Source organism: Poromitra crassiceps (assembly GCF_964638095.1).
Source record: "Poromitra crassiceps genome assembly, chromosome: 15".
Lineage (NCBI taxonomy): Eukaryota > Metazoa > Chordata > Actinopteri > Beryciformes > Melamphaidae > Poromitra > Poromitra crassiceps.
In genome coordinates this window covers 32,874,423-32,887,736 of record NC_139634.1, presented here as the reverse complement: position 1 = coordinate 32,887,736, position 13,314 = coordinate 32,874,423, and the positions used below count along the sequence as shown (strand labels likewise).

The 13,314-nt window shown below is 42.6% G+C and overlaps 2 protein-coding genes across 2 annotated transcripts in view; both read left to right on the top strand.

Moving 5' to 3' along the window:
* Positions 1-2,743: 2,743 nt before the first annotated feature.
* Positions 2,744-10,069, top strand: xiap (X-linked inhibitor of apoptosis). The gene is made up of 8 exons (XM_083652417.1): positions 2,744-2,865; positions 5,099-5,391; positions 5,479-6,049; positions 6,585-6,684; positions 6,832-6,910; positions 8,339-8,378; positions 8,497-8,679; positions 8,932-10,069. Exons 2-8 carry the CDS (start codon positions 5,152-5,154, stop codon positions 9,123-9,125), a joined length of 1,407 nt encoding a protein of 468 aa, XP_083508543.1. The 5' UTR covers positions 2,744-2,865; positions 5,099-5,151; the 3' UTR covers positions 9,126-10,069.
* A 2,273-nt stretch (positions 10,070-12,342) lies between these two features.
* The window catches only part of stag2b (STAG2 cohesin complex component b), a 30,002-nt gene continuing 29,030 nt past the window's right edge, over positions 12,343-13,314 (top strand). Inside the window, exon 1 of the mRNA XM_083652399.1 lies at positions 12,343-12,483. The gene's annotated coding sequence lies outside the window, so the exon portion shown is untranslated. The remainder of the gene's footprint in view (positions 12,484-13,314) is intronic.

The following is a 13,314-nucleotide window of genomic DNA, read 5'->3' as shown; positions in this document are numbered from 1 at the left end:
GGAAGTAACAGATGGTGCAGTAAAGGAGAACCGGTTCAACAATGCTGCGATACAGGAGGAGAAGAAGGTGGGGTTGGACTGAGAGGTGACGTAGTTTGCGGATGGCTGTGAGTCTCTGTTGGCAACGTTTGTAAATGTCCATAGTGTGCTGATTGAAACTGAGTTTATTGTCTATAGTGATTCCAAGGTATTTGAAGGAGTCCACCACCTCTACCTTCTGTCCGTTGATGGTGAGACTGGGGGGGTGGTCCGGTGTTTTGGGGGGGCTGAAGAGTAGTTCTTTGGTTTTTGGGATGTTGAGGTGGAGAAAGGTCAGCCGGGTGAGTCACTCGTCACCCCGTCAAAGTGGGACAGAAACAGGTCCCAAATAGTGGAAAACTTCAGTGAGTTGGTCCTCAGTAACCTGAGTCTCTCCATGCGCAAAACTGAGACCATGTCCATCAGCCACAACCCGAAAGGAAGGAGGAGAGGGAGACTTCCAGTCCTTCAGGGGGGGGGGGCGATTTTTCGGAGTTATGTAGGTATAATATTACATAGTCGGTGTACAAACTGATCCGCGTCTCAATACCTCCAACCCTCAGGCCTGCAATACCTGGGTGACCCCATATTTTTAAGGCAAGGGGCTCGAGCGAACAGCGAAGAGGGCCAGCGAGAGAGGGCAGCCCTGCTGGACCGAGCGAAGTAGTGCAAACCTGGTTGATTTATCACCATTGGTTATGACTGAACATGTTGGACTGGCATATATGAGCTTTACCCAGGATATGAATGAATCGCCAAACCCGAATCTGTGCAGTGACTCGAACATATAAGGCCACTTAACCTGATCGAACGCCTTCTGTGCATCGAGTGACAGAATTGCTGCACCATTAGTCTTACTGTGATCTGTGTATATGGTGTTGACGAGGCGTCTCACATTGAAGAAAGATAACCTATTCGGGATAAAGCCTGTCTGGTCACTCAGGGTGAATGATGGATGACAAATATTTATTTAGCCGGGTAGCCAGCTTTTAGTGATTACCTTCTGTCAAAATTCTGTAGCGCTATGGGTCTGTAGCTCGCCGGGTCCACTTCCTCCTTCCCCTTTTTTAAAATGAGGGAAATGTTAGCCTCATATAGTGTTTTAGGCAAGACTTTGTCCTCCTTAGAGCTGGATGTCATTCTAAGGAGGAGCGGAGCAAGAATGCAGCAGAATTTCTTCTCAAATTCAACACCGAATCCATCCGGCCCAGCTTCTTGGTGGAGCTGATTAAGGGGCCTTTATACAGGGGAGTGAGTTTAACCAACCCAATCACTACCACTCAGAACTTACGAGGACTTACAGTCATTCGGTTACACAAGAACCAATGACGTCACTGGTTCGCGGTCGTACAACAGATTTTCAAGCTGCGCCCCAGAGATGCAGAGAACATAAAAAAATAATTGTTTTTCACACTATCTCGATTTCAAATATATAGAGATATGGTTGAAAATAGACAGTGTTCCTTGAAGGCAATGCATCCATGGACATTTTATTTACGCCTACTTTTTTATTCTTTTTTTTTAATAAACCTGTTGTCAGAATTCATGATTGGGGTAATAGTCTTTCTTGTTTCATATCCTGGACAATTCCTCCCCTTTTCTTCACTTTATTCAAAGGGCCAACCATCAGCTCTGTCACATGTCTTATTATAAGACTCTTATTATAATACCCTCTGTACAGAGAGTATGTACCGCAGGGATACGTGTTTTTGTGGGCCAACTCAGCTAGTCATGCTAGCTCCACTTCCCAAGTCTAAAGTCAATGGGATTTTTGTATGGGAAATGTGCATTAAATAAGGTCTGTGGTTAACAAAAGTGTATGAAACAGCAAACTTTGTAGGGGTTTTCAAAGTCTGGGAATGTGGGCCTCCCCTCAGACATTTTTCTCAAGATTATCTTGCTGAACACAAAGTTCGCTGTTCATAAACTTGTGTTACCGGAAGTGTTAGCATCCAGGTCTTCCGGACTCATTCCTGCAGTACTCTGTTTCCCCCCATGTTTGTTATTGTAACACTTTAATTCACTGCTGAGTCAGGGATGTATTACCGAACGGGCCTACCGGACCCAGGCCCAGGGGCCCAAGAGCTCAGGGGGCTCATAATCCAGATCCTCTTCACAGGGCCACTGCGTCTCTTGCCCACGCCTGGGACGAACTGATCCCTTACACCACTGATATGGTATTCAAAATAGTTGTCCAAGTCACTGACATCATCACTTGGGCATGACATCATTCGACGATTACTGGGGCATGACATGATCAGTGGTATGCAGTTGATGGATTGTGTTCATGTGTATTTATGCAATTATCTATTCTACTGATATTTATGTATTTATTTATTTATTTAATTAATTGTGACTGATATGGTCCTCTATCATTTTAGTCAGAAATGTAGCCTGTCATTTTCATTTATTGATTGACAGTGACTGGACAAGAAGGGCGAGCCTTTCAAGCGTTTAACTTTTTTGGAAATGCTGGCAAGGGTGTTGCGTGGATGTGAAAATAAGCTTATGTCTGATTTGGTTATTCAAGGGAAAGCACCAGTTTGTAAACTTGTTCTGTTTTCTATTGATGTTCTCTTAATGAGAAACAAAATAAAAAAAATCCCTTGGTATTGTATTCCCATCATGGTTCCGAAACTAGTAGTTGTTGCAACGCGTTGTTTCCTCTCGTCAGTTGGGAATGCGCGTAAAGAGATGCGCAGTAGTCAACACTGACTCCCTTCACTTCCTGAAAGGGAGGTCACGTCAAGTAAGCAGTTCGCTGTGACTGTGGTTTCTCCAGTTTAAAAGGACACAACTCAGAAGGGGGACTTATTAGTGAAATAACTGGCTTTTAGTTATCTAAAGGTAAGTTTCCGAGCTTTGATTTGATAGTCCATCCAGTAACTTTTTAACCATACGCTATTACCTTACGTTAGCTAGCTGTTAGCTAACGTTAGCCGTTTATTTCTATTTAACGCTATTCCCTGACATTACAGCAACAACAACACTGATCAAAGGTCAAGTTGACTATCTGTTGCCCAGATAGTTGGATATTATAAAAGTAACTGCATTTAGCAACTTTCTACAATTATATGACCACGGCACTGGCACCATGCATTGCTAACGTTAGATGTCAGCTGTCAAATGCAGATAGCGGAGTTGTTTTCATCGTTAGCTGTCAGAATCCCGGAATGTAGCTTACGTTAGGTTTGTTCACGTTATGCCGCCCCGTGCATTGTTTGACTCAAAGCCGTGTGACCTTTCCAGATTGTGCAGGGGCAGTCAATACAGTCTGACCCATGGTCTGACCAGCCATCACATGCACAAATGTAACACCGCATCTCCAACTTTGTGTGCTGGCGGCTGCAGCTATATTGGGCGAAGTAGATCACCATTTAGGCCTCTATATTAAACACAAAACTATACCTGCATTTCGTTTAGATCTGTCAAAGTAACACAGTTAACGATTGTTTTATTCAAAGAATACCTTATCTTGATACCATTGGCAGTTCAAAGGTCGGTTCACATCGACCTTTGTGTGGTTCACATCGACATGTCATCAGTGATGATGTCATCAGTGATGATGTCATCATGATGTCATCAGTGATGTCACTTGAGCAATTGTGATGTCATCAGTGATGTCACTTGAGCAATTGTGATGTCATCAGTGATGTCATAAATCCTTCCTGGCGGCTATATAAGTGTTGACGTTAGTGGCTCGAGCGAACTCGGAGGAGAGAAAACTATCAGAAGCTGTCTTTGTTGGAGTCCAGGTATGTTTTACAAGAAACTGCTCTTATCTGACCTGGCTAACAGTGGATACCACTGTAAGGTCTGAACATAAGGTGAATATAAGTGGGGGAGTAAGTACAAGTGGCGCATCATGTCCAGAGTAAGTGATGGGATCTCCAGAGTCTCCACCCTTGGAATCGAGCGCATGTAGCGTAGCTGTTAAATGAATACTGGTAGCCTACATAACTTAGATACAATTTCAATATTGCTTTATTCTTTGGAATGCAGTTTGAGTAATTTTAATATTTTTTGTTTTGGAGCCTTATTGTGGAAAAAGGTCCTCCCTCTGAGAGATTGTACGCGCGCTCCATTCCTGCAGTCCTGCAGCTCGCTGAGCTGCTCCTGCAGCCCACATTCGCAGCTCGGCCGCTGCGCGGCCTTGCCCACAACTCGGCTGCTGTGTGGCCAGTGAGACCAGCATCACTGATGCTGTCATCAGTGGGATTTATGACATCACTGATGATGTCACAGTGGGATTTATGACATCACTGATGTCACAGTGGGATTTAAGACATCACAGTGGGACAATCACAGTGGGACAGAGAGACAGAGCCCCAGCTCCCATTTATATACTGATGATGATATGTGTGAAAGTGGCATACCTTACTGACACACCTACCTAACCACACTGTTTTGCAACATGCTGTGTCTTGCTTATTGACACAGTACATCACTCCTTCGTAATATATGCTAGATTTATTTTAGTAGTATGTAACGTTAGATAATTGTATGTATTAGACCTATCCTGTGTGAGGTGCATAAACATCAATATTATTCGCTTATATCCTGCTTCATGAAGAGTTGTTGGAATCCCTATGCATAATGCTCGCAGTGCGTCATTGGTTGTTTGCTATGGGTGTGTACTACCTTGTGCTGAGCATGTGAGCCAATCCTGTCTCCCCAGTTCCATCCCTCACATGGAGCATCCATGCCTCCACGTGACCACAACCAGGCTGCTACTCTTAAAGGCACAGTGCCCCCACCAAGAAACTTGAATTCTGTAGACTAGATAATATAATACTTCCATGAGCCAGACTAGGAAATCCATTTAACTCAGTGAAGTTGTCTGATTTTACATTAACAATTTTTCATCACTGAAATAGATCTTATGTCTGCTATAGACTATTAACTATTTGGTTTGCGTTTTTCATAGGTTAAATGTTAATAGATTTAGCAATATATGATTTCACATGTTTAACTTTTTTTTCTTAGCAATACTTGAAAGCAATACTTTCAAAATGCATATATATATAAATAATACCCTTTAGCTATAATATCCTATTTTGTCTTTTTCTTTTCTCTACAGGCATTCTGTCCCATCAAGTCCATCTTCTCAGCAGTACCCAGCCTGGTGCTAGCATGTCTTATCTCAGACAAGACAGTGACTTGGAGCCAGACCACTGTGTTGACTGGTCCCTAATGAACAGTCGCCTGGACTCGTTCCGTGGCTCCGGCCTGGCCCAGCAGGTGTCAGCAGAGAGACTGGCCCGCGCCGGCTTCTATTTCACAGGCCAGGCTGACCGCGTCCGCTGCTTCAGCTGCCAGAAGACTGTGGAAAACTGGTGTGGGGGAGACACACCTGTAGAGAGGCACAAAGAGGTAATGATGCTGGTCAAAGAAAAGTGCAAATGTTTTTCTTTTCCCACTGCACTAAATGACTCAATCTTAATTTTCATTATTCCATAGGTTTCCCCATCATGCAAGTTCCTCAGCTGCACCCATCGTGCCAGTTTTAATCCAAGTGCTGAGGCCAGACTGACTAACGGCTCCCCCTACAACGAGGAAGTAGAGGACATGGAATTTCGTTTGAGAACAGGAGAGGTGGTTGATGAGTCCACTTACCCTATGGCCCCTCACATGACCAGCGAGGATGCCCGGCTTCGGACCTTCTCCTCGTGGCCCTCCGCTGCCCCCGCGAGGCCCCGAGACCTGGCTCAAGCTGGCCTCTTCTACCTGGGCGAGAGGGACCAGGTGCAGTGTTTCTGCTGTGGAGGCATGCTGGGGGGCTGGGAAGCGGGGGACTTGGCCTGGGGAGAGCATGCCAAACATTTCCCCTACTGCTTCTTCATCCTCGGGCATGATGTGGGCAACGTCCCGTGCCGGGGAGGTACAGAGGAGGAGGAGGAGGGGAGCAGCAGACCACACACAAGACCCCATGTCCCCATGGAGAGCTTCGAGGAGAGGCTTAACAGCTTTGCAGGTGTCCAGCACCCCATTGACCACGAGAGACTTGCCAGAGCTGGCTTCTACAGCACAGGTACAGAGGAGGAAGAGGGGGGGGAAATAACATATTTGAGTTGTTAGTAATATCCCCTTCAACAAGGTACCCCCAAGATGCTGATATAGACCAACTACCGTATTGACAAATATTATAATATAATATATATTATAACAAATATTGTACCTAATCAAGTAGAAATTTGTGTACAAATCAATATACTGTACTCAGGGCTATGTCTTAATGTCATATTTTAGCAAGCTCAAGTTGCCATGGATGGGTTGTGCTAAACACACACACACACACACACACACACATTGCTAAACACACACACACACACACACACACACACACACACACACACACACACAAACAATGTTCCAAAATGGTTACATCAACTACGGTGATAACGCTCCATTGGGCTACGATCATGTTTCATTACTGCTTCTTTGTTCTTTTATTGTCACCTCCTCAGTCACTGTGTGTAATCGCTGTGATTTCTGTTGTGTGCGTTATTTCGTCTTTGATCAGCTCAGTGATTGCAGGCAGGTTGAAATAGTGTGTGTCCTTGCAGGGGCAGGAGACAGGGTTTTGTGTTTCCGCTGTGGTGGAGGTGTAAAAAGCTGGCAGCCTGAGGAGGACCCATGGGAAGAACATGCCAAACACTATCCTGGGTAAGAACAACCAGGATGCTCTCTCCTCTCCCTCGCACACACACGCGCACACACACACACACACACACACACACACACACACACACTGAATGACTTTAATGATTGCCTATTTTCTTAAGACCTTTGTTACATCTTTTTCTTAACCAGATGCAGTTTCCTGTTAGCAGAGAAGGGTCAGGAGTTTGTCAGTAACATCCAGCTGCAAGACCCACGAAGAAACAGCGCTGTAAGCATTCTGATTCATGTCCCCACCACCTATACCCAGTGATGCACACAGTCCTATGAAGCATGTGAAACAGTACTGTGAGCATTCTGATTCATATGTCCCCACCATCTCCATCAGGGGTGGGCAACCGGCGGCCCGAGCGCCCCCTGTGTGGCCCGAGCGCCCCCTGTGTGGCCCGAGTGCCCCCTGTGTGGCCCGCGCTGGAATTGCAAAAAAACAAAAAACAAACAAACAAAAATTAGAGTGCACCTGAACAGCTTGCAAAATACCCGCTGAATAAGTGTCCAAATGTTCATGTCATTCTGGCCAATACTCCACTTCTGTTATAACATTTCAGTCTGGAATATGGAATATCTTTCAATCATCTTCATGACTAAAAGGCTAAAAGTAATCTCATGTGTAAGAAATGACTGTTCTACATTGAAGTAAAATTTTAAATAATTAACTCGTTGGTTTTGGATTTATTTAGTTTCAAGAGTGCATTTTTTGTTCTTGTGTGACCCTCAACACAGGCTTTGAGAATCCCGGGCCACTTACTGATATGCTTAAATTAACCCACTCATATTCTGGTTTATTTCAAGAAAAACATTTTGGCTAGTGGAAATTGTAATTGGCTGGTAACTTTAAAATCTAGCAGCCATATTGGCAGGTGGTCAAAAAAGTGAATTTCAAGCCCTGCAGGGAGAGCAGGTGGTGACATAGGAGTGAGTGAGAAAAGGATCAAATATGTTTTGGTTAAGACTCAATAATGACATCACAACAACCGTTATTTTAAAATGAGTTATTCCTCTAAACCTGGCTTCAAATGCCCCAAATTTTCCGCGCTGTCGCCGTTCGGCCCCCAGCCCTCAGCAAACTCTGGCCCTCTGGTAGCGAGGAATTTTTTTTGTGGCCCTCTCTATCATCAAAGTTGCCCATCCCTGATCTACACCCAGTGATGCACACAGTCCTATGAAGCATGTGAAACAGTGCTGTGTGCATTCTGATTCATATGTCCCCACCATGTACACACCCAGTGATGGTGAGCGTCACTGTCACACGGTCCTATGACGCATCTGAACCATATGATTGGGGGGTGGGGAATTGACTTTTTCTGATTAAGGCATTATTTGCATTTATCAGATGAAAGAAGATCATGATTAAAGAATGCATGCTGAAGCTTAAAATGATATCGCTCAATGGTGTCCATTTGTTGTTTTTTGGGTGGGTCAACACAGTCATTCATCAAAACTTGTTACCCGTAGTGATGTCACTCATGAGCGTTCGCTTTACTTCCATTATTTCTGAAATGAATGTTTCCCACATACACAAACTTGAGTTGGATGATGAAGAAGTATACATTATCCATGTTCTTATTCATCTTTTTGATTAAGTAATGCTGCTGCGATAAAATGTAGTAACAATATCAAATTCTTGATTTGTTTCTAGACTCCAAGTCATCAGAATGGATTTTCAGGCCATCAGAACGGTAAACTTCTTTAAAATCCCTGCAGTCAACTAAGAACATAATGTATCTTGTTTAAAAAAAAAGAAAATATGTAGTATATTTGTTCCCATTGATTTACTCTTTTTGTGTGTACATCCAGATGTGCTGCAGTCAGCCATGGCTCAGAGGGCCATAGGGATGGGTCTGGAGCCTGCTGTGGTGGAGAAGACCATGCTGGAGAAGGCCATCAGAACGGGGGCGGGTTACTCCAGCCTGGAGGCACTTTTGCAGGACTGCCTCCACCCAACTCCAGACAGTGATGCTGCCATGGCAGAGGAAAAAGGTACATGTCTCACAGATGCATACTGTACACTGCAGAGTCAGGTTCATAGCATGAACAACTAGTTGAGCATGTAAAGTAAAGCCCAAGCATTAGCGAGGAGCCAACAGATTGAAACATCTGCTGCTTTATTTTTATTTTTTATTTTTTATCTCAAACTAGTCTGTAGGTTCTCTTGTTACGGTGCAGCCAAGACCCAACTGTGTTAATCCACAGTGAAAATGATTGATTGCAAATGAGCCTCTTGTTTTGCAGATGAGGACCCACTGGAGAAACTACGGAAGCTGCAGAGGGAAAAACAGTGCAAAGTGTGCATGGACAGAGACATCTGTATTGTCTTCATCCCCTGTGGCCATCTCGTCACTTGCAAGGAGTGTTCAGAGTCACTCAGTAAGTGTCCAATCTGCTGTGGAGCCATAACACAGAAAGTCAAGACCTACATCGCTTAACAGGGACTCTGCCCCAAGCTAAACTCAATGCTGCTTCCTCACCTCTGATTTTGTGATTATCTAAAAAAAAAAAAAATGTACATAGGTTTGTATTATATTATATTTAAGGACCATTGTGTTTGTATGTATATGAGAATGAGGGAATGTACAAAATGTCTTAAGACAACTATTTTCACAATCAGAGATGATTAATATTTTTTGTTAATTGTTTATTACACAGTAACACTACACCATGAATGAGTACTGACACTTGTAAATAGACAGTAGTAGTAGATTGTAATTCCCATTTGCCGGTGTTTCTTGCCAGAGGTGCCTTTCTCCCAATTGATTTACTTATGGGGCTCCAAGTTTATGTACTCATGGTGTCTCGTTTATCTGACACATTTTAGCCAAATTCAATTGAACTGGACATGGGATTCTGAATCAGTCAGTTTATTTTACTTCTTTGTCTCATCGGTTTTGTCTGGTGTGCTTTCTGTTTTAGACTCAGTTTTATTTTTCTCAATGTCTGCTGTTATGTGTTGACAAACGTATTGACAAACGTATATCAGTTTATACATAAAGGTTTTGCTGCATAACTGACAAAATCAGCTCTGGTTACCATACACAGCAGCGTGTGACTGGTATTGTGTTCACCTTGTGAGTCTGTCTGTCTGGACAGATTTTATGAACGTGATGGCGTCTCAACAATGCAAGATGCAGTCACAAAACATTACAGGTGTGCAGTTCACATGAAAATAAAGGCGGAGTTTGAAGATGGGTGTGGTCCGAGCAAGGGAGCCGGAATTCATTTGGGGTCATGGGTGTTTTGCGGCCGGTGTGATGATCCCATCGCAAGATGCTCTCTAGTTTAGTACCTTCAATCATTCTGGCATGAAGGTATTTCATTTGCCATTCCATCGTGCCATTTCTGTTTTGTCGTGAAGAGTTTGAAATAAATATTAATTATTTGACTCAAAATATGTTGGATTTTTGACTAATTGAGAAAGCTTTGCAGACACCAAATCAACCTATTATGTATTATTATTGTTATTGAAGTAAGCTATACTTGTAAAGAAGAAATATTCATAGTTATGTGATAATATTGCCATGTCCTAATTCATGTTTTGAGTGCCTTGGACTTTCCTTTGAGTGACTCCATTTTTACAGAGGAAAATATGTTTTACAACAGTGGGTCTCAAACTTTGTTGGCTTCAGTCATGGGTGTCGTTCTGGCTGCCCCAAATGTATGAATAGCCTCAAAAAAAATTCTTTCTTTCTTAGAAAAATAGCGCCCAAGGACCCCTGGTGGTCCCCAGACCCCACTTTGAGAACCACTGATCTAGTTTTTCGGTATTCATCTTTTTGAATTCTTTAGAAACCAATTGAAAATTCAAGGGGAAGCCTTGTACTTACAGATGAGAAAGAGCTTCATAACTGAGGCAAGAGTTATGAAGTCTATGAAATTAAATTGGGGCATTCATGAATAACTTTCTCCATAAAAGGATTGAAATGACCTAATGTTTCTTGAGTGGTAAAAAGAAATGATCAACTATGATAATCGCTATGATGAGTTTTAAGATGCAAAGTAGGTGTTACATTCCCATGTTGACCAGGGGAGATAAGGAGGTAACATAAACCGGGGGATAAAGGAGACAGAGATTAATTAAATTCCCAAAATAATCAGTATTTATTACAAAAATGAAATGTAATGTTACAAACAGCACAAATACTATTTTTCCAAGGAAGGAAGATGATTACTTAAATGAAGTAATGATTTACTTAGATGAAATAGTTACAGTTAAGTAAAGGTGGCAGAACTATGCCAAGTTAAGTTAGCAGTAGTTAGATGAATCCAGGAACCAATAAAGTGGAGTTGATTGATTGATTGATTGATTGATTGAAATTGATTCTTTATTGATAATTAAAATACAAGTGGCCAAAAAAAATCATCAAAAGGATAAAAACACAATAAAGCCCAAAGGCTTATTTCCACTGTGGTCCTTTCAATAGAAATAGAATAAGAACTAGCACAATCTTAAAGAGTCAACTTTACCGCACTCTAAGTGAGAGTCAAGTAAGTTACCGATCCCGGTACACAAGTAGGAGTTCTACAGTAGGTTGACCAACATAGAATGAAAGCTGTAAAGTGGCCCACTGGCACTGACTTTCTGGCTCTCCAGGTTTTTATGCTGTAGCCTCTTGATTGGAAGAGTGTGTGCAACTGTGCGCTCCTGCACAGTTGCCACAGCAGCTGGAAGGGCCTGGCGAGGATCAGTGAGCACAGACACACTACAACGTAATAGTAGGATACATACATTACATTTGAATTGGGACACCAGCAAATACATACTCTGTGGTAGGGGTGGAACAAAAATATTGATATATCGTGATAGTTCCTCTTGTGATACACTATCGATACACTGGCGCCATATTGTGATACCATAATGTGCTTTTTTTTAATTAAAATACGCAGGCAGTGAAATGTATCCAGGTTTACATAAAACAAGTTGATTATGCTTGTTATTGTTATGCACTGAAATGTGTATTTTTTCTGTAAACTTAATTTGCACAGATTGAAAATATTTTAGTGAGGCATTTTTGTATCCTTCCTTCAAACATTTTAAATAGATATTGTGATGTATCATGCTTCCCACCCCTACAAGGGGTTTAGAGCAAAACATGTAATGACTTCTGAGGATAATTATTGTGTCCTTGCTGTTTCATCTATTACCATAATAAAAGGGAAGGGGACAAAACACATACCGGTACTCTTTCTTCTATCACTCCCCCTCTCTATCTTCTCTCTCTCTCTCTCCCTCTTATCTCCACTCTCTCTTCTCCCTCCCCCTCTTCTCTTATTGCTTGTTTTTATGTACTTTATAACATTCTTTAATTGAGTTTATTGATAGTGCTTAGCTAGAGTTAGCTTGACACATTATCTGTAAAGCCATCTGAGACATGCTTGTGAACTAGGGCTATACAAATAAACTTGACATTAGCTACATACTAAGGAGGATAATAAACAAATATATAAACCACATAGCAAACTGCAAAATTTCAACTGGACAACTGAGGATCTAACTCGTCTCATTGAAAGTTGCACTTCTCGTTAATTTCCACTAGATGTCAGATCATCCACGGTGTATGTGATGGCGTCATTCTGACCGCTAGGTGGTAGCTCTGCACCAGTATTTCCTCCCCCCAGGTCGTCGAAACAACAAACCGAACTACGGAGCAAGCGGGGTGAGAGAACGTCCGAAACCGCCTCTGACCGCGACTTTCAAACTCTTTTTACACAATTGCACCGAAATTGTGACAGAGTCTTTATAGGAATAGTAAAAGTTTGGATTCTGCCACAACTCAATTTCACAACAAGGTAAGTTAGCTGTAAAATGGCGGAGAGCTATCTGGAAGTTAGTTGATTTGTATTTTGCTAGCTAACGTTAGCTCGCTAGCCAGGCTAGCGTTGGCTGAGCCCAGAGAGCGCGGATGTCTGCCTGAACCAAGTCGATCTGCTAGCTCGCCGTAGATGGCTACTTCCCTTGTTAGCTCGCTAATGAACTGCATTTTTGCATAGTTGCACAAAATGTGGTTTTCGTGGCCGAAACGGGGCGTTTCGCTTTTTCAAGTTGCGTATATGTAGCTACTTTATATATTTGTAAACAAAGTGTTTGTTGCTTATGCAATACATTACTGGAACTCCCGAGGCAAGATGGAGGACGCAAGGACGTGATGTTTTTTTTTAGGTAACGTTAGCTGCTAGCACCGCTAACTAGTGTTAGCTGTTTTCGGCTACTTACCACATATTGTGGTTGCCCGCTAACGTCATATCTTTGAAGAGCACGGGACAATTTTGTCGATACTAGAGGGCTATTCAATGTTCATGGATACAACTGTGACCATTGTGTGACTGGCTAACATTAGCTTGCGCTAGTACAGTAACGTTACAGCTTGCGTTGTTTTGTTTATGGGCTAACGTTACTGTTAGCAAGATAATGGTAGCTTGTTCCAGTAAACGCATATACAAAGCTTGTGCATTTTACGAGACTGTCACCCTTCTATTTCGGTATATCTGATATTGTGTGTAATGTTTAATTTGCTTGCAGTATGATATGACTAGCTAAGGTTGGGTAAAGGGGCCAGAATCTTCATGGCTAGGGTTAGCTAACCTAGTAGCGCTAGCTAGCAACAGCAGCGCACCGGTGTC

Coding starts and splice junctions, on each gene's coding strand:
- xiap (XM_083652417.1), top strand. CDS start 5,152: ATGTCTTATCTCAGACAAGACAGTGACTTGGAGCCAGACCACTGTGTT. Junction 5,392..5,478: donor CTGTAGAGAGGCACAAAGAG/GTAATGATGCTG, acceptor ATTATTCCATAG/GTTTCCCCATCATGCAAGTT. Junction 6,050..6,584: donor AGCTGGCTTCTACAGCACAG/GTACAGAGGAGG, acceptor GTGTCCTTGCAG/GGGCAGGAGACAGGGTTTTG.